This window comes from Eretmochelys imbricata, chromosome 3 (genome assembly GCF_965152235.1).
Source record: "Eretmochelys imbricata isolate rEreImb1 chromosome 3, rEreImb1.hap1, whole genome shotgun sequence".
NCBI lineage: Eukaryota > Metazoa > Chordata > Testudines > Cheloniidae > Eretmochelys > Eretmochelys imbricata.
The window spans coordinates 134,331,625-134,352,863 of NC_135574.1; the positions used below are offsets into that span (position 1 = coordinate 134,331,625).

A 21,239-nucleotide genomic window follows, 5' to 3' on the forward strand; every position below is an offset into this window, starting at 1 on the left:
TGAGCATGATTCAGTCAAGGGATACCTGTATGATTTTACCAACCTCTCTGCATTTGATAAATAATTTCATATTAACCTTAAACTTATAAAAAGTACTTGTGGAAATACAACTAATATTTGGTTGCCCTCAGACTTGTTTGTAAGTAAATGTGATTGATGGAAAGGTATTTATATGTAGTCTCCCAGAAGTGGAACAAAAAAATTGAATCTTATGCTTTGTGTAGTGATAGCATTGTAGCCCAAATTAGTTTCTGTGCTGTTTGGGGGGGCTCTCTGAGTATGATATTGTAAATGCACAAAAAATATTCATCTTCAGTATAGGCGACATGCTCCAAATTATGGAGCTGAAATTTTGCTAAGTTTATGGCTTGGACATCAACTCTGTGTTCCTTGCCTGTTTAGAATAGTCAGGGAAGACTAAGGCAGGAATTTAATCTAATGAAAGGAGATTCTCTAGAAAATGACATACAGCAATGACTATTATAAGTAGACCTTATATTCAGTTATGTCTAAACTAGACCTTCTCCTGCCTCTTCACATCATCAGCTCTACTCAAGGCTTTGAAGGTCTGAGTTCTACTAACCTAGCTAAACCTCAAGGGAAGATCTGCTGTTAAATATTTAGACACATACTAAATGTCTGAATTTGTTCTATGAGGAAAGACTTATTCAGTTTTTATTCTAAAATAAAAAACATTTATTATCACAAGTTGCATAAAATCAGATACAACTTTTACAAAAATGTTTGATAGAAAAATAGTTTTCTACATACATTGTGTGATATTACAGAAATAACTCACTATTGCTGTGTCTTCAGATAAAGCTTCAAAGAATGAAAAAAGAATTCAATAACTCTGTACCAGACACACATAATGGGAAATCTCTCTTGTACAAACTGAACTTACTCAAAGTTCCATTATAAAAATATCGCCTTGGCACTATGTTATGAACCAATCCATAACACTACTAGCAGTTTGGTTGGAACTAATTAAATCCTGAAACATACCTTGATTTCTTTGTGCTTCGAAAGTTGAGACACCTGGTGCCAAAGAAATCACACCAAAATCTGAGTGGTAGGTATGAAAACTATACTAAAGGTCACTTAGACATGAAAGGAAAAATAAATCATGAAGCTATGTTGGATGAAAATATTTTTAGGTTGTAGCATGTTACTTATCAATCTAGTCTACCGAAGTTGATTCAGAAATAAAACCATATTTGGCTGCAAGGATGTAAGTACATAATCAGGTTACTTGATTTTTCTTGACAGATTCTATGACTATTCAGAAGGTCAAAGGCTTGCTGTATCGTCTACTTAAAATTTCTGGTTCAGAACTGAAATTGTCCTATGAAAGTTCTAAAGTAAGTAACATAAGTTGTATTTAAAAGGTCAACATTGCATTCTAAAATACTATAGAATGAAACAGATTTCACTTAAAGGCCAGCAAAGGCCCTAAAAGTCAGATTCTCACTGACTGCCATGGCCTGATCCATCTCCTTTGGACTTGAAAGATGGCCGGGGAAAAAAGACTTGCCTGAGTGTGTACATTTTAAAAGAGCCTCATCGAATGAATTTTTTTTTTCTTCTTCTAGATGGAAGGCAAAGAAATTGAACTAGAAAATGACCTAAAGCCCTTGCAGTTTTACTCTATAGAAAATGGAGACTCTATCTTAGTACGGTGGTAACTTTTTTTAAAATGCAACTTCAGAAGAGGAGCCCACAGGCTACCCCAGGAGAGCATCTGCAATTTGTGCCACTCTTCTTGTACATATTTAATGTGGATTTCATAAACTGGGACAGAGGGCTATTTGAAATGATGCTTGTAACTCCTACATGTATATTTTCAATTAAAAAAAAATTGGTGCATAATTGCAGGGATTCTTTTAAATTCCCAGATTAAATGGAAGATTAGCATGAGGTTTTGTGCAGCGAATTTCTATAGAAGAATCACTTTCACTTTTACTCAGAACATGTAATCTAAAATCTCATGTGACATTTGTAAAAGTCACATGAGATTTTAGATTACAAAGACAACTGCTGTTGCACTAGAAAAGGACACTTAAACTCTGCTTTAAGTGAGAGAGAAAATAACTTTAAGCTTTTTTTTTTCCCTCAAGGAATACTTTATGTAACACCACGCTCTAGAGAGAGGTACCTAGAATGGGGTGTGGAAAGTTTAGATCCATATTCTGATCTTGTTGCTATATCCTATTTACACATCTAGAGGGAAAAAAGATCACAATTAAGCTGCTGAATTGGAGGATTTATGCAAAATAACTTATCAGCATATTGTGGAGCTATACAGTTTAATGGATATTCTCTGTATGGTGCTTAAACTTTTTACTTTATCTAGATAGTTACTGAGTTATCAGAAAGATGCAAATTCCTTTGAATCTGGTTATATTATTTGCTGTAGTTCAAGATTTGGTATAAGCAAAGTTTAATATCTTGCATCATAATCTCATCCAAATCACTAAGTAGTATACACAACCTCAATATAAATCCTAAAAGATAACTATCCCCACCCTACATGAGCAAGTACCATTTACCACCCTCCCCCTCCCCCCAATTTGCAGATTACATTAATCCAGTAAATAGATGTGCTGGCATGGAACCTTGCACCTGCTGACTCTCATGGATACCAGTGGTTCTGCACCTATCATCATCCTAATAGAAATCTAGAGCTTTATGTGCACATTAATTACCAATAGTCCTTTAAGATAATTTCCTTTTTTATAAAGTCAAACTTCTGGTTTTTGTCAGATTAACACCTCACCTATAGAAAAATGCTTCTCTGGACAGGATCACTCAATTTTTATCAAAATGGATGGGCAAATATTAATTACATTATAGGTGAAAGTTCCACTATTAAACACCACCGTAGCCGTCCTGATTGTGTATCTCCACAAGTCTTTATCATCTTTCCTCACATCTACAAGGATCTCCACATAATTCCTTCACTTTCCAGAGCTCTGTTAGTTCTTGTGGAGAATACTGAGGGGAAGACAGCATTCCCTTTTCACATGTCTTCTCACACAACCAGAGGCTGTCCTGTTTAAAAAGACAATGATTTCAGTGGGCTTTTTTGGAAGGGGACAGTACTTTACATTCACTAAATCTCACACACACACACTATCAGAAATCAGTATTTCATGGTGTGGGACACTTGTTAATAATATGCCAGTAATTAACAGAATGTAGACAGAGGCAGTGTGTATATAAATAAAACCCTGCAAGGCTCTTATGCTAATCTGAGAACAGACACAATAAGGTCAAGTATCAGACAGCTTACAGATGCATCAAGGTATCAGCCAGCCCCTGACTGATAGGTGCTAGAAATTTTCCTGTGGATCAAATAATTCCATAATGGTCTCAATATGTATGTGGGGATTGGGTGCACTTACATTTTGGTCTGATCTGGTCAGGCAATTCCTATATTCTTACACATTACCACTGAGTGTCTGGTTAACCAATCAGCCTTGAGTAGAAACTCTTGCACAAACTATTGTTAATAGGAGTGCTGATGGAAACTGGAAAGACAAGTGCCCCAAACAATGTATTCGTATAACCCCTCCACCTGAGGTTAGTTTGATATGTGCAAGATAGCAGAAACTGAAAAGTTATTTAATTAGAAGAAAGTCACCCAGTAGTAATCTGTTAAAGATTTTATCCTGTATGCACCCAGAAAGAATTATTTTGTAATTAACTGGGAGAAGGTGTGATGGAAATGTTTGTATACTGAACTACTCGTATGGATTAAAAAAAAAAAAAAATTTGAAACTCCTGTTCATGCATTAAAACAGCTACTGCAGGAATGCCTTCCATGATGAGGAAAATTGTATTTTTCAGGGGCTGCCCAACTTGGATTAAGAGCCATGCTACTGTACCAGGAAAAACAGAATTTCTGCAGACTTGCTCACCTGATATCGCTTAGGCCCTATAGCTGCCATCCAAATGCCCATACTCACATCTTCACCCTGTAGATGCATTTCAAAAACAAACATTAGCCTTGGTGCATTTCCAACTAATTATTTCCCAACTATGAAATTCTGAACCAAAGTCTGTTGTACACCATGTATGGGCAGTTACCACTAACTGAACAAGTAAAATATTAGCTTTATTTATATTATTTCTTAAATGTAGTTTTTTCTAAGCATCTCTTAAAAATATCTCCCACTCCTCCCAACATCCCTGAGGAAGCTGTGTGTTAAAATGGTGGATTTTACAGGTTAGGAAACTAAGGCAAATATAGTCACAGTGACTTCCAACACTAGACAGGGAGCCAATGCAAAAGTAGGATTAGAACTCTGGAGCTCCTAATCACAAATCTCACATCTCTCTCAACATAAAAATCTACTAATTAGCCAGAGCTAACAAATCTAATTCCAGAATCAAAGGTGTGGTGTGAGAAAAGGGTAGGGGGAGTGGGAGACATTAAGGTTTTCTGGGGTTTTTAGCATGAGGCTTAAGTACCTGGTATGTCTTGAGTCTTTCAGAGTTGCTTGCCAACCATTGAACAATGTCTTTGGAGATAACATAACCAGACCCACAGGCAAAGGCAGGGTATGCTGGACTGGGATACTCCAGTTCTTGCCACTTCCCTGTCCGATCAACTGCCCAATTTAGTCTGAAACTTAAGAGCAAAATAATCATGCAAACTGCTTTTGAAGAAGATATTTATAAAAAGCTGCAATAATCCATGCAATTTAGTCAATACAACTGAAGCAAACTAAGTAATGAATTCTAAGAAAAAGTGTAGAAAACTTTTCACTGAGTTATGATTCAGACAGTCCTATTTCAGTCTCTAAGGTGCCACAAGTACTCCTTTTCTTCCTGTTAAGAGTATCATTGAAACATTTAATTTCAAAGAGGCAATTATGCCATGTTAATTTCCTCTAAGAAGATTTGTAAACACACTAACAGAAAAAAGCATTGCTAGCTCTAGGGTGCATTTGCACTGTTACCAGCTTCAGCTAATGAAGCACAAATTTATTGACAAGAGATGTGTTAAACACACACCACAGTTCCCTAACTGTCAAAATCCCTACCCTGTACTTTTTTTTTTTAAACTTATGACAAATACAACAGGTACATCCAGAAGGCATGCAGTTACAGTGATGATAAGCATATTGGTCCACTGAGACCAAATAAATGCCCTCCTAAAAAATAGCAATCAAGGGGAAAAAGGCAGCAAAAGGCATATCTGTTATCCTTTAAACATGGCTAATTTTGCAGAAACCAGAACAATAATTTGGGATCCTGGACATAACAGAAATCACCTTTCTTCATGTGAGCCAACACAGTGTTCAACTCAAGCTGTCAGGGCACCAGACCTGGGTTTCTAATGTCAAATGCACCACTGATTTGCTGTTTGACCTTTGACAAGTCATGTAACTGCTCTATGCCTCAGTTTCCCCATCTGTAAAATGGTGCTTACAAGGCAGACATTCGCTGCAGGCCACACCCATTTAGTGCTTTTAGCAAAACAAGCAACAGGCTTTATCCACCAAGGTTTCTTTCTCCAGACAGGCCAGACTGTCCCCAGCAGGCTGCTGGTAAAATCCTAACAAACATACAAACTGAAGTCTAAGTTTAAAAATAGTAAAATAACCCCTTCCCCATGTTCACTTCCTTGTTCCTGATTCTGTCTTCAGCCCTTCCCGCGAAGATCAGTTGAAGGGGAAGGGGGAAAAAAGGAGAGCTTTCCTGATCTCTAAGGGTATGTCTACACAGCACTGTCAGCTGACACTGGCCTGTGTCAGCTGACTCGGCCTTGGGCTGAAAAGATGCAGTGAAGATGTTCAGGCTCAAGGACCCTCCCTCAGGGTGGGTTCCCAGAGCTTAGGCTCTAACCCAAGCCCGAACATCTACACTGCAATCTTACAGCCCGCAAGTCCAGGCCAGCTGCAGGTGTTGAATTGCTGCACAGACATACCCTAAGGGCTAGACTGTGTGGATGGTGCAGCTCTGGTGGAGGCAGGCTAGCCACCCAAGCCGCAACACCCCCACAGCTACATTTGGTGAGCAGAGTGAGCATGAGCCCATCTATCCAGGCTGGGAGGCTTACTGCAAGCTGCTGTGCAACATACCGTAAGAGGCTCCAAACTCCCTTCATACTCTCTCCTATTGTGAGGGAGACTGTTCCTGTTCCCCCCTCCCAGCATACCTTAGGGTGAAGGCCTACTAACCCCATCATCCCCCTGGGCCCAGTTGAGAGGGAAACCTGGACTGAATCACACTTCTAGGCTCTGGTCCCAAGCCCTAGGCAGTCAGCTGCCTGCGTTTTTTCAAACCATGAACTTCCACCCTGGGACCATTTCTTCTCACAGGTCTGTCCTTTAAAATACAACCCCTCAAGGGCTGAATATGGCTCCAGTGTCTTTTCTTCCCTGCTCAGTCTTAAAATACCACAATTCCCTATACATAGGAATAATGGTATTTACCGCCCCTTCAAACAATGTTTTGAGAAGCACAGTTGAAAAGTGCTATATAAGAACTAAATATTTTTATGAACAGGTCCTAGATGTAATCACAGCCAGCTGCCATAATTGTGTCAATGTGCCAGGCTTTTACTATTTAGAAACAGGTTCAATCAAAAGCTAAGTGAGTTTTTATGGCCCAGAGAGCCATTACACACTGGCATGTCAGTTGCAGTGGGGTAGGTGCCTAGTACTGAACAACAGAAGATGAAGACTGACATGGATGGGCAGAGGTGAACATGAAACTATCACATTACATGCCCGCACAATGGCCGGCTCTAGTCACTGTTAGCCATCTCTGTTTAACAAGCACTGACATTCACCCAAAAGTACTCAGCTGCAAGTGGTTGAGACCTTTTCTGCTTAGGCTTGTTACCAACAAGCAGTGATTCTTCATAAATTTTGCTAAGCAAAGCCTTAAGTATATTTAGATGGCATCAAGCCCTGGCAATTAAAGATAGAAGGCAAACATCATGCATTCAGGACTGCAATTTAATTATTTATAAAAAGAAAAGGAGGACTTGTGGCACCTTAGAGACTAACAAATTTATTTGATCATAAGCTTTCATGAGCTACAGCTCACTTCATCGGATGCTGTAGCTCACGAAAGCTTATGCTCTAATAAATTTGTTAGTCTCCAAGGTGCCACAAGTACTCCTGTTCTTTTTACGGATACAGACTAACACAGCTGCTACTCTGACACCTTAATTATTTATGGTTGTTTGCTGTATATCCATCAGAGACAATGGATTCTACCATGAGAAAATTTGAATGCCACGTACCAAATGTAGGGTATAGGCCTCCATAGGGATTAACACAATTATTCTAATTTATTACTGAAATTTTAGGTTATTACAATCTTGCCTTTGTCTTTACTGAATGTTAGCATATTCCGTTATTTTCCTACACAATGCTTGAAGAACACTTGATAACTCACTCGGATACTTGGTTGCTTATATAATGAAATGAAATGTCTCAGCTACTCAAGAAACTTCATAAGACATTTTGGCTCTGTCAAGTAGTGCCAAGCACCGGAAGTATCAAGGGTATGGCCATGCTGCAATCAGAAGTGTGATTGCAACACAGGCTGGCAAAGCTTTAACCTAACTAGCATGGCTAAAAACAGCACTAAAGATGCAGCAGTGCAGGCTAGCACCACAAGTAAGATACTAGCATGCTTGGAGAGCCCACACCACTGTCTCTTCACTGCTATTTTTAGCCATGCTAGAATGGGTATAGCAGCCCATGCTAAAAATCATGCTTCCGACTGCAGCTTAGCCATAACCTTTAATCAGCCCCACCCTTCCAGTCCAGTAGGGCTTCTGCAACATGATAACATCCCCAAGATATCAGCATCACTGGTGAGAAAGTTTACAAAAGCGCTGCCAAGAGATTAGCCTAAAATTGCGTTTAACATTTCTATGTCCCACTAAAGCCACATTATTGTAATTGAAGGTGTTAACAGCGTCTCCTGTTAAACACCAGATGGCATGGACTGTGTACTTCTGGAGAGGAGATACTTGGTAACCTGTGTAAACAGAGACAAGTAGTGGAGTTTAATCTGAATTTAAGATTCTTAATATTTTTCCTGTGTCAAGACTGCTTCCTGAATGGCATACTTTCCTCAGTTTCAGAGGACTCTGTTAAGCTCACTCAATTCACATTGGTCAGTCTATTGAGCAGTGTGCCTGACTACAATTTGGTCTTGGCAGTTTTTAGGTATCATCACAGGAAAATCATGGCTAAAAGGAGCAAGAGTTAAAGGGAAGTGGTGGCTCCATCTCTTGAAATCGTCAGATCCAAGATTGGATGCCTTTTTGGAAGATGTTTTAGTCATACACAAATTACTGGCCTCAATATAGGTGTAACTGGGAGAAGCTGAAAGCTCTCAACAGTCCGTTTGAGTTGGGAGTAGACAGCAGCGAGAATCTTAACAAGTTCATACAATATGATATTTTGCAAAAAAGTCTGGGTGAGGTTTCAAGCCTGTCAGTTACCAGGACACGACAGTAAGGATGGGACCTACCCTATGCAGCTGATACAGACTCTTTTAGTTTGAAGGTTAGATAAACCTTCCGGGGTAGGCTTGCTAATTATCATCATTAAAAATCTCTGAAGCCTCCTGTTTTTCTTTAATCTTAATTCATAACTAAGGGCCAAATTCTGAACTTTCATCCATTTTTACCCCCTTGACTTCAAGGAGTTACTCTTCTTTTACAACTTGAAGAGACCAGAATCAGTTTTACAGGGCAACCACCTTTAAAACTCATTTGACCAAACCTACCACTGATATCTCTGGACACCACCACTGAAGCCAAGGAAATTATGCCACAGATTAATGTGGTCCTGTGTGTCTGCAGTTCTTAATGGGGTGACAACAGAGTTTCCATTATAAGCAAGGCCACTGCAAGATGAATGTAAATTCTGAGCCTAGACCCCTGGTTTCCCTGGCACACAAGAGTTGCAGCTTGGAACATTCTGGTGTTTTTAAACCATTTCCATTAAAATATGAGAGAGTGTGATAATCTAGTCTGACTTCCTGAACAACACCAACCATAGAATTTTACCCAGTAATTGCTTCATCATGCCTGTAACTCCTGGTTGAGCTACAGTATATTAGAACAAAATCTTAAATCAAGATTGGATGTCTAAGTGATGCGGAATTCACCATATTGTTGGTAAACAATTCCCAGGATTGATTAATTAACTTCACTGTTAAAATTTGTATTTTTTTTTCAATAGTAAATTAAATTTTCAGTGTGTCACAGACTATTTTATATTGACAATCCATAGCTGCCTTGTACAGCTGTCAGTGGGGCAAAGCTGGCATTTTAGCTGGTGGATAGAGGACAGTTGGGATTTCTTGGCAACTAGAATGATGTAGTAGGTAGTTTGGGATAAGCACATTAGCTGGATGTTTTGGTAACACGACCAGTAGTAAAATAGGTAATATTGACTTTTGTCATTTATAAGCTGCAGAATACATGGCGCCAGACTATAAAGCCAATTTTGTCCCCTCATACACAACCCTGTATTCTGAAAATACACAACCCATTTTCAACCAGAAAAAGTCATACTGCCCTGAAAAAAAAGGTAAAATTCAAAACAATGGTATGTTGGTACATGCTTGCAGTTTTTAACTTCATCTTATTTCTACACAGAAATATGTATTACCTACCACTTCCTATATGCTACAGAGAAATGTTATGTGCCACCTGACGCATGTTATAGCCCAGTATCAGAGGGGAAATAGCCCAGTATCAGCTATTGTAAGGGCACATTCTAGAACAATTATTAGCTGGCTTCTGCAACTCAGGATCCAGACCTGCTCTGACTGAAGTTATGGAACTTTACTAGTGACTTGAAGTGGGCACAAGGGGGGGGAGGTGGCTCCATAAGGCAACTGCTGAACTGATTTTTACAGCAGTAAAACATTCCATAGACATATGGAGAAATTAAAAGATCCATGAAAAACGCAGTAAGCAGAAGAGTTTGAGACTCACTTGCCCCACCAGATATTTGGCCTGTCGAGTTTTTCGTGCATTATCCTGTTGAACACAGCTTCCAAATTTATGTAACAGTCGTCATCTGTCTTCAGCAACAAATCAAAGTTAGCTGATTCTACTGTCCTGTTGCCAAAAGAAAAATGGTGATGATTTACTGGGAAATAATTTTAAACTGCATTACAACTCCACAACGTAACCTGGATGCAACATAAACAGTGAAAGGCCCCATTGGAAAGGTAAGCCATTTGTCCTCTTCCTTTCAAATGTTTTTCCTATAGACTGATAGCGAGGACTGTGTACTAGTTCTAAAGAAGAAACACATAGCTGTTGTATTATTTTCATGGGTTTGTACAAAGTATGAAAGGAACCTGAGGTAGGATTTCTGCTATCCAGTACAGCTGATTAGTTTAACTTACAATGAATCTATCTAAAACAGCACTGACCTCAAAAGGATAGGAACTCCTGCTGAGAACTACATCACAGCTATTAATGCCAGGGCTTGTATAAAGGGCTGGTAGTCCAGCTAGCCTTCTGTATGAGAACAGCTGGTTCAAGGGCAGTGCAACTAGGAAAGTTTACAAGGAATGATTTGTAGTAATAATTGATTTGTAGTAATGATTTGTAGTAATAATTTGGTGCTTACCCTCTGTAAAGCACTCTCCAAATATTAAATGGGTAATCCTCAACATCCCTGTGAGGTACATACATTATTTTACAGATAGAGAAGCTGACTGTAAGGAGAAACTCAAAAGAATTAGAGTGAGATTATTCCTTGGTTTATCCAGAAAGACAGGCTATGTTTTGAAGGACATTCCTATATATTCACTTCCCCTAAGTAGCAAACTGTTTTCCTTAAATCCTTTATTACTGAAAAAGAAACAATTTTCTGCTAATGGGCAACCAGTCACCACAGAGAGTTAGATGACTTCAACTTTATTTCCCCTTTTAGCAATCAGAAGTGTTCTTCTGTTTCTCATTTGTGTATTCTACACTATTCGGCACCTTCCTTTGGTGGCTTTAAAAAAACCAAACACCACAGGTAGCATTTAAAGTTATTATTTAACAATGGAAGAATCAGCCCAAGTTCAACATTAGTAATTCCAGTGGCTTCAATTGTTACTCCTTATTTACAAGAGAGTGTGAACAGAAAACCAAGCCCATTGTCTTTACTGATGTGTAAGCATATATTTGGGAATATATATGCATAGTTGTAGGAGATTTGCTGCACATATCTAAACAGATCTCCTTAGACTATTTTTATGCAAGAGGTGCTATAAAATATGCTTGAGCTTTCAGTTAAATGTTCTCCAGTTAATTATCAATGCTATTTTTAAAGTTCCGATGACTCAGTTCTGATTGTATTACTCACTGAGGTCTTGATCCTGCAATGGGATTATTCATTTGTGTGTGTAAAGTTAAGCACATACCTTTGGGGATCAAATGTGAGTTTTGGGGAGGGGATTGCTGTTTACAAATAATAAATAAATAATAATAATAAATACCCATATATATTGTAAACTGAGCTTAGAACTGGAACTATGCAATGTTCAAAATGTTCTGGTATTTGTTTTTGATAATTACTCATGTTTATATCTTCCAATACATTTATGTTGTGCAAATGTACTGAAACGAAACAGAATTTAAAATAAAAAAAAATCTAATTTTTAGAATGAAAGGCTGTGTTTTTTCAGCTTTTATGGCTAACATCTCCAAGAAACCGAAACCTTTAAAATACATTTTACTCCAAGGAGTTTGCAGGTATTATCAATTGCTTTTTCAATTCATGTTTTAGATTGATGCTTCAGGCATTAATGTTTAGACCCTATTTTCACACACGACAGAGGGCTCTGGCAGTAGCAGGCAGCTCTTGTGCGACTGTTGTGATGACAAAGGGTGCTCAAAGCTATTTGGAAGGCCTTTCTGGTCTGAGTGCTGAGCCTCTCCATGTTGGGTGCTTGGTCCCATGAGGCACTGAGCACTTCAAGCTGAAATCTACCTTGCAATGGAAATTGAGGGTGCTCAGGACCTGACAGAGTTGAACCCTTTGGTCATGATACAAAGCCCACTGAGGTCAACGCCAGTCTTTCTGTTGACTTCCATGGGCTTTTGATTAGGCCTTCTGTTTGTAAATCAGGCTGACAGCCAGCGTTTAAAATTTAACCTGCTGGTCTTCAGATTGGTTTGTGATTTCATGTTGTTAGCAAACATCCCAGGTAAGGCTGTGGGCATGATTTAACCCTAACTTGCATATGTGAATTTGTGGAGCAGATATCTGTTTTTACAGATATTTGGGGTGTGGAAGGGAAGGAGTTCAGTCAGTAAAGATCAATCCTAAAAACCGAGCTCTCACTTTTAATCACCAGATGGAGTAATACAATTTTGGCCTTTCTAGTGTGAAAACTAAACAAAACAAAAACAAACAATGAAAAGAGTAAATAATTTCCAGTTATAGTGTGTAATTTTTCAGAATACAGCATATCAGGGACTATCTGGCACCAGAAGTAACCAGGGAAATCCTTGATTAAAAAATATTTTTTTCCAACCTACCATCGGTAGAAGTTCAGTAATTTGGCTGGAACATTTCTGTAGGTGTCAACAACATCTACAAAAACAATATCATCATAGGCTCCGCTTTCTTCCTTCAATAATGCATCCTCCTCTTCAAGGTTTTTTAAGTGGTTTACAAACCTTTCAGGGCGAGTATGAAGGCTTTGTAAAAGACCATCACCTTCTAAAGGGGAGGAAGGAGAAATTATACATAGCCAAAATTACACATCTGTTAACATCCATGTGCAGTACACTACATACAGCTGTGTATATTTTTCTTGTACTAGAAGTAGCATATTTACATATTTATTTTATGAGTAAGCATCCAGCCAAAATCTGGATTTAGGAAATTTTGCAATTTTTTTAAAAAATGAAGGCACTAATTTTACAAGTTTACAATGTAAAATGATTTACAATGATAAAAAGTAAAAGTTGCAGACAATACTTTTGGGGGGGGGAGGGGAAGGAGTCATACATATACCAAATTCACAGTCCATTTTGGTCAATTTCTTGGTCAGAGGATTTTAAAAAATAATAAATTTAATGATTTCAGCTGTTTAAATCTGCAATTTCACGGTGTTGTAGTTGTCAGAGGTCCTGACCCCAAGAGGAGGTATGCGGAGGACGCGAGGTTATTGTTGGGGGGTGGGAGGGTTGCAGTACTGCTATCCTTAGTTCTGCACTGCTGCTGGCGGCAACGCTGCCTTCAGAGCTGGGCAGCTGGAGAGCAGCAGCTGCTGGCCAGGCGCCCAGCTCTGAGGACAGAGCCGCTGCCAGCAGCAGCAAAGAAGGAAGGATGGCATGGTATGGGATTGCCACCCTTACCTCTCTGCTGCTGCTGGAGGGGCACTGCCTTCAGAGCTGGGCGCCCAGCCAACAGCCACTGCTCTCCATCCATCCAGCTCTGAAGGCAGCGCAGAAGGGTTTCAATACCGTGACACCTTCCCCCCGCAAAATAAGCTTTTGACCCCCCCTGCAACTCCCTTTTGGGTCAGGACCCCCAATTTGAGAAACTCTGGTTTCCCCAATGAAATCTGTATAGTGTAGGGTAAAAGCACACAAAATGACCAGATTTCACGGTCTGTGTTGTGTTTTTCATGGCCGTGAATTTGGTAGGGCCCTACATATACCCTAATGAAAAAGGAACAGAATGCTTCTTTGCTCTAATGAAAGAATTCAAAAAAGTCTTAAGAATGTTTTATACAAATTATCCGGCATTCTACTCTCTACTTTTTACAGGATGAATAGGAGGGCTACCCAACTCAATATCAGTTTATCCTAAGCACATTTACCTGTAGCATAGACAGAGGCTGAAAACCAGGTTCTCACATACTGCTCTGACAAGGCTCAACACAACCAATTTTCATGGTACAGTCATGCTGGCCTATCCACATCTACCACAGTGAATAATCAGTTTTGCATAAGCATATTCAGGAAAAATCAGGGCAGGTATTCTGTACTACCTGAACTTTTAAGAATAGGGGGGAGGAGGCGGCAGCGGGTTTTACAAATGGTTTCAATGCACTTTAAGATCCTCCTGCACAGATGTATGGGAGATTAGACTGCTCAATCATATCTGCCAGTCCTATCTACTCAGCACAGAAATGGTACTTGAATGTGGTTTGGCGTCCGACACGGTATTAATTGTTGTGTGGAGTCAACCATGTTACAATCTGATTACACACAGCAAAGATCTGTAGTGGAGACAGGCACTTACTAGCTCAGAGGAAAGCCCAGAACTGGATCCATTATTCCCCTATTTTCCTCTTGTAGTAAAGCTTTAACTCACTGAAAAGTTTTTATAGGCCGAAGCTGGTTTGTGTGCCCCCAAACCACATTTTAAAACTAAGTTAGTTATTTTACTTATGGAAAATAAATTTCTGGTTTTCCTTATGTCAGGGCAGACAAGCCAGCCTCACTTTTGAAAAGTGTTAATACAGAGCCACCTCAGTTTTTGCATTACAGCAGCTGCTCTGTGGTGCCAGTTTAGATGCTTCAGTACTAGGTGGCCCAAAGACCATGCAGAGTTTGAAAGGGCTCCCAGAGGCTCACACACAACCTGCTGAAATGGGTGCAAAGGGCAACAGCATTGCTGGGAAAAGCAAGCCCACTGTAGCTTTAATGTCACCATTAGCCAACAGTTGCTCTATAGTGTTGCAAGATAAACTGCAGTTATTGTCTATTCTAAATATAGGGGAAAAGTGGTAACTGTTAGCACAAGTTGACTTCTTAAAGACAACCAATGTAGAACTTTTTTCTTTAACTTGGTCTTTTGAACAAGAATTAAGGACGGGGACAGGGAAATCATTTTGGACAGAAGGGGAAAAGGTTATTGTGTTAATAAAAAGACAGCAAAGAGATAAAAATTGGCTTAGCTAGGTGATAAGGAGCAACCAAAGATGTCAGCATGTCACCAAAATTTTACTTAGTACCGGACTTATATGAGAGAGGAATAAACTAAATGTAGAACTTCTTAGTCAATCAAATTAATATTGGACACAGTTTGATCATTCATTTCAGAGCTGTCATTTAAATGTTCTATTGTACGAGGATAGAGAGATTCTCTACTACATTTTTTGCAGACTTACCTTGAATAGTGTAAATAAAGCCTCCTGCTATTCCTTCCACACCTTCTGTGAATTCATGTGGCCATGAACCTTCCCCTGTCTGTTAGAGATTGATTAAAAACATTACAAAAAGAGAAATATGTCAGTAGCGAAAGTTGAGCTAATTCTCTCTCTAAATACAAAGCTTGATATAACAACTAAGAATAAAACTATGTACAGTACATGTTTTTAGATGGTTATAATTTTAGGATGAGATTTTTTAAACATGCCTAAGGGATTCAGGTGCTCTATTGTCATTAAAATTAATAGCAATGAGGCATCCAAAACAAAGGCAGCTTTCGAAATTGTAGCATTAATTTCTGTGTTCTATTCCATCCCCATATCACATTGGAAAGCTAGACTTGAAATTAAGAGGAAAGGGTTAAACTTTAAATGGCTAAAATATAAGGGCTCAGCATGCTGTTTGTGAATCAACAGAAAGTGGTGACAAGGAAAGAGAATTCATCGCCTTAGGGTTGCAGTAACTGGGCAGAATTCACTGCTGGCAAAAATGCGTTCAAGAACAGTCTTTCATGCAGATTCAGCTGCAGTGAATCTGACCCATTATCTTTGAAGTCCACAAAGGGGAGGGGTGAACTTTATATCCACGCAGAGTGGAAAACAGGTCTTTAATACAGTCAGTGGCACCATTTTCTTGGTTCACCAAAGGGCTGGATCCCAAGGTGGGTGTAAGTAGAAAATTAAACCAATAGAGGAAGCCAGACTGATGTGACCTGAAATGACTGGACATTTACAAAGGAAACCTAGGGAGCACAGGGAAATGGGACAGAAAAAGATCTTAAGTTAAACTTTTACCAAAAAATAATTTATGATTGGAACATAAGTAGTATGAAGAGATGACGCACCGTAGAGACTCTGAGAACTCCTCCTCCATCATTAACCTTCACTTTGTGAAGATTCCTAGAAACAAGGCCTTGAAGGTCCTGGCTTTCCCACACAATAGTACCTTCAAAACTCTGTTAAGAAAGCACACCACAATTCACTATTAACAGGGAAAAAAAATACACACATATACATACACACACACACACACACAAAGACTTTAGAGAGTGGAATCAAATGGAAGTATCACAATTTTAATTAAAAAACAGTCAATTTTACATAAATGATAGTTTTATAATATAGCATAATGTTTTTACTTAGACTTCACTGCAATAAAATCAGTTCTAGGTAAAGTGATGCATCTATGAAACAGAACCAGACAATGTGCTTTAAGTCAAATAACTTATTTCTCTACATCACGAGTGATATTAAACTTTAACAGAAGTCTATAATGAAAGATTTTTTCCTTTTTATTTAGATTTTAAAATTTTATTTAAAAGGTGAACTGTAATGATTTTTAAAAATTAACTATAAAAACCAATGTTACAAACAGAATATATTATAAGAAATTTGAAAATCAATGCCTCTTTTAGTTATCTGCCAAGACTTGAGATTAGCGATCTCTGTTGATCCTGCAACAATCACTGACATCACCAAAACTTAGAGGGAAGCAGGGAATTTCCTTTCTTCCCTTGGTACAGGTGTCATGAGTTGTAACAGGAGAATCAGAGAACCCTGGCCTCAGTTCTTGGTATACAAGTAAAGGAGGAAATTATTGTCTTTTTTCCCTTTTTATTTAAACCGTATGACACTTTAAAAAAACCTAAGATCCTACATCACTAAGAGGCTATATGTGTAACTTAGTTTTTAAAAAGCAGTTCAGTCCACCTTTAAACTGATTTGCTGAATGCTACATATTATCCATACAGTATATCTCATATATTACTATTATTTTCTGTTGAAAGTCTCTAAGATGGTTAGGAAGGGACAGAGGGAATGCAATATAAAAATAAAAGTTAAAGTAGTAATTTAAAGTTCTATAGTTTTTTTAGGTAATCCTGTTCTGGTCGAGAGACTACATTAACATTAGTTTCATGAATGTTAAACCAAAGCAAATGATTTTGTTTAAAGCAATACATGATATAGCTTTAAATCAATTCCTCATCTTCTAAAACAAAAATTTTGACACACTGCACATAAACGTAGCTATTCAAGCACAGAAACACCTCATCTTGTTTTAAACTTATCTACAAATGCAGACAGATCCTCAATGTTCAGAACTGTTTGCTAACTCTCTGCTGCTGTATGCTTCAGATCCCACTCTTTGGTTTCCAGTTACCTGAGCCTCTCCTTTGACCTTTTCCCAACTCATTTCCTTGTATTATCATTTTCTCCAGACTGTGTCCTCTTACTGACAGATCCAAAACAGTCCAGCTTGATTTCTTACAACTTCCTCCAGCTCTTTAACATCCTCCATCAATAGGTCTTTTATGCTCATAGCATGCTTGATATTCAGTCACAGCCACACATTTCAAAAGTCTCATATCCTCCATCGTCTGTTGCTTCTAATTAGTTTTATCGTTGAACAATGGACCAAATCAGTACTCATCCTGGTGTGATCTTTGTGCTCAGTACCTCCACTTTGCTTACTTCTAATTATTTGTCATTTTAATATGACAAGTGGACCATTACTAAGACTTTTTTAATGTCAATGGCAGGATTCCCCATCACCCTAGGCTTTGAAACCTGGATAGCAGCACTTACCAAGCATCTGTATTTACAAGGTATTTTAGTAACTGCCTTTTCCCACGGTAACAATTTTTGCTTTAGATATCAATAAATCTGGGTTCTAGCTCTGCCATTTGACTGCATGTGTGCCGTTGGGCAAGTCACTTAGCCTGTATGTGACTCAGTTTCCTCCTCTGTAAAAGAGGATATGTAAATACTTACTATACCCACTTCAAAAAGGTCATCGAGAGACTTAATCAATTAGATGGTTGAATGCAAGGTGTTCTAGAAGTGCCAAATATTATTGCTTTACATCTTGAGAGATGTGAGCAAGTTCACTAATGACTTTAGCCTTCAGCTATTCTTATTCCAAGCTGCCTAATGGAAACTTCATCTGTAAAAATGCGGAAAGGAGAACATTACCAGCGCACACCATCTGTTTTCTCCCTATTTACAGTCCATCCTCTCTGTAATTGGAGAGCATTGGCACTTATTATGAAGATTGAACAGGTGGACTGACATAATGTAATCCTGTTAAACTCCTTTCTGAATGTTAGAGTGCCATGCCTTTTGTTGTTTGGACTATTTCTCATTAGTAACAGTCAGCAAATGGCACAGAGTCTTAATTCCATGTGAGTGGTCTGGAGCTCTGTGTAAATAAATAAATAAATAAATAAAAATGCTTCTTTAAAACTTGTCTATGAATCCCTCCTTCATCCTTAGAAGTTTGCTGATTTGTGCTTGCTTGCTCCACAATCATCTGGAAAATGAATGACTGAGCCTGTCTTTGACAATCTGGCCTGCCAACTGCTTGTTCTGAAGTTATAATTCCCTCCATCTTTCCTCACTCTTACAAGGATGAGCCAAAACAAACAAACAAACAAACCAAAAAACCAGCACTTTAGCTGAAAGACAGATGAAGTTCTTTGGTAATTTGAACAATCCAATATTTCTTAATGTAGAGGAGTAGGGAAAGGTATTGTCTCATACCAATCTTGTAGCACTTAAACACTTCATTACAAACAGATCTCAGATAACTGGATGTCAGTATATGTGCATTAAATCTCTTCTGGGTGGTCCTGAATGCTTCAGCATCTTAAATATCACAAAGACTATGTGACAAAGAGTAAACCCCATCAATCCAAATGAGAAATGTCATGTCATCCTGTAGATATACAATGCCAATAACATAGTAAAAATATCAATATAAAGCACTTGGAGTTTGTCTCTTTTCTAAACAATGCTTCAGACCTTTTTTTCAATAAGAACGCAAAAATGTATCAGGGGAACACTGTCAAACTGGGAGGACATACCTAGTGGGGTCTTGCAGGGGTCTGTCCTGGGTCCAGTACTATTCAATATTTCATTAATGACTTGGATAAAGGAGTGGAGAATTAGTTAATATATTTGCAGATAACACTGAACTGGGAGGGGTTGCAAGCACTTTGGAGGACAGGATTAGAATTTAAAATGAACTTGACAAACTGGAGAACTGGTGTGAATTCAAGATTAATTTCAATAAAGACAAGTGAAAAGTATTTCATTTAGGAAGGAAAAATCAAATGCACAACTACAAAATGGGGAACTGACTAGGCAATAGTACTGTCAAAAAGGATGTGCAGGTTATAATGGATCACAAATTGAATAGGAGCCAACAATGGCGAATATCATTCTAGGGTGTATTAACAGGAATGTCTTATGTATGACACGGGAGGTAACTGTCCTGCGCTACTTGGCTCTCGTGAGGTCTCAGCTGCAGTTCTGGGTGCCACACTCTAACAAAGATGTGGATAAACTGGAGAGAGTATCCAGAAGACCGTGACAAAAATTATAAAAGATTTAAAAAACCTGATTTATAAGGAAGGGATAAAAAACAAACCTTGGCATGTTTAGTCTTGAGCAAAGATGACTGAGAGGGGACTTTATAAGTCTTCATATATGTTAAGGGCTGTTATAAAAAGGGTGGTGATCAATCGTTCTACACGCTCACTGAGGGTAAGACAAGTAGTAATGGGCTTAATCTGCAGCAAGGGAGATTTAGGATAGATATTAGGAAAAACTTTTTAACTACAAGGATAGTTAAGCTCTGGAGCTGCCCTACACCGTATTAGGCTTTCAAGGGAGGTGGAATCCCCATCATTAGAGGTTTTTAGAACAGGTTAGACAAACACTTGTCAGGGATGGTCTAGATTTACTTGATCTGGCCTCAACACTAGGGGCTGTACTAGATCACCTCTTGAGGTCTCTTCCAGTCTTATATTTTGATAAATTTATGTCACAGCTTGAATATGTATTAATATTTATAGCTGGAAAATAAGAGGAAAAAATTACAAGAGCCTGGGAATTTAATATAGTGGAAAAAACAATCGAAGATTTACAGGAATAAAATTTGAGTTGTGCAGAAACCCATCCCATCTCGCTATACTGTTGGGCAAAATATTTTCTAAAAATTAATACCATACAGCATCTGCTGCACATCACTTTAAATTAAATTTCTTCAGGGGTAAGAAATTTAAGCAGCATTAAATTGCATACAAGCCAGGAGTTCTCAAACTTTTTTTTGCTGGGACCCCCTTTGAAAATATTTCAGGCTGACAACCTCTGCTCCCATACCATCCCATTCTTACTTCTGCGCTGCTGCTGGCGGCAGTGCTGTCTTCAGAGTTGGGTGCCCAGCCAGCAGCTGCCATTCTCATGACCCCCCTACAATCGTCTTTGGTTCAGGACCCCCCGGGGGAGAAACGCTGAGATAAACTACCCAGTCAACTGCTAATTCCTCTCACAGGGACCTAGGTCCAAATTCATTCCTGTATTAACTCTTGTGAAATCAGTGGAATAATATCAAGGACTAAATTGGCCCTGAATGCCTAACTTACTCAGCCATTCATTTCCTCTCCCACATTTTCCATATAAACCACTTCACTGTATTTCTTCCAGGACCTAAAACCACTGACAGAAATCTAGTTCTATTTAAGACGTAGTTATTAGAACACTGGTTTAACAATATAAGAAGATATTTAAATTAAAAGAAGCCAAATTTTAAAATTATATCTGAAATATTTAGAGATTAGGAACTCACATGGAAACTGCTCCTCACAGATGGGAGCAGTCACTCAGTCAGCATTCCCACTTTAGGTCAATAGAAGTTTCACTTGAGTAAGGACTGTTGGATTAATAGGGATTTGATAGCTGCTTTCAACTACCTGAAAGGGGGTTCCAAAGAGGATGGATCTAGACTGTTCTCAGTGGTAGCAGATGACAGAACAAGGAGTAATGGTCTCAAGTTGCAGTGGGGGAGGTTTAGGTTGGATATTAGGAAAACTTTTTCACTAGGAGGATTGTGAAGCACTAGAATGGGTTACCTAGGGAGGTGGTGGAATCTCCTTCCTTAGCGGTTTTTAAGGCCTGGTTTGACAAAGCCCTGGCTGGGATGATTTAGTTGGGGATTGGTCCTGCTTTGAGCAGGGGGTTGGACTAGATGACCTCCTGAGGTCCCTTCCAACCCTGATATTCTATGATTAGGCCCTAAC

The 21,239-nt window shown here is 38.7% G+C and overlaps 2 protein-coding genes across 6 annotated transcripts in view; one reads left to right on the plus strand and one right to left on the minus strand.

Annotated features, from left to right (window-relative positions):
• The window catches only part of TBCE (tubulin folding cofactor E), a 54,854-nt gene extending 52,985 nt beyond the window's left edge, over positions 1-1,869 (plus strand). For all 3 annotated transcript variants that reach the window (XM_077813431.1, XM_077813435.1, XM_077813434.1), the window contains 2 exons: positions 1,270-1,361; positions 1,593-1,869. In XM_077813431.1, the coding sequence (XP_077669557.1) occupies positions 1,270-1,361; positions 1,593-1,685 (185 nt within the window). In that variant the 3' untranslated portion in view covers positions 1,686-1,869. The remainder of the gene's footprint in view (positions 1-1,269; positions 1,362-1,592) is intronic.
• B3GALNT2 (beta-1,3-N-acetylgalactosaminyltransferase 2) overlaps positions 673-21,239 on the minus strand; it is a 40,717-nt gene continuing 20,150 nt past the window's right edge. Inside the window, exons 6-12 of one of the 3 annotated variants that reach the window (XM_077813437.1) lie at positions 16,005-16,115; positions 15,121-15,199; positions 12,533-12,716; positions 9,983-10,108; positions 4,474-4,627; positions 3,921-3,977; positions 673-3,051 (exon numbers count right to left, since the gene is read on the minus strand). In XM_077813437.1, the coding sequence (XP_077669563.1) occupies positions 2,917-3,051; positions 3,921-3,977; positions 4,474-4,627; positions 9,983-10,108; positions 12,533-12,716; positions 15,121-15,199; positions 16,005-16,115 (846 nt within the window). In that variant the 3' untranslated portion in view covers positions 673-2,916. Of the gene's footprint in view, positions 3,052-3,920; positions 3,978-4,473; positions 4,634-9,982; positions 10,109-12,532; positions 12,717-15,120; positions 15,200-16,004; positions 16,116-21,239 lie in introns of all 3 variants that reach the window. The other 2 variants (XM_077813436.1, XM_077813438.1) reach the window with 2 other exon arrangements.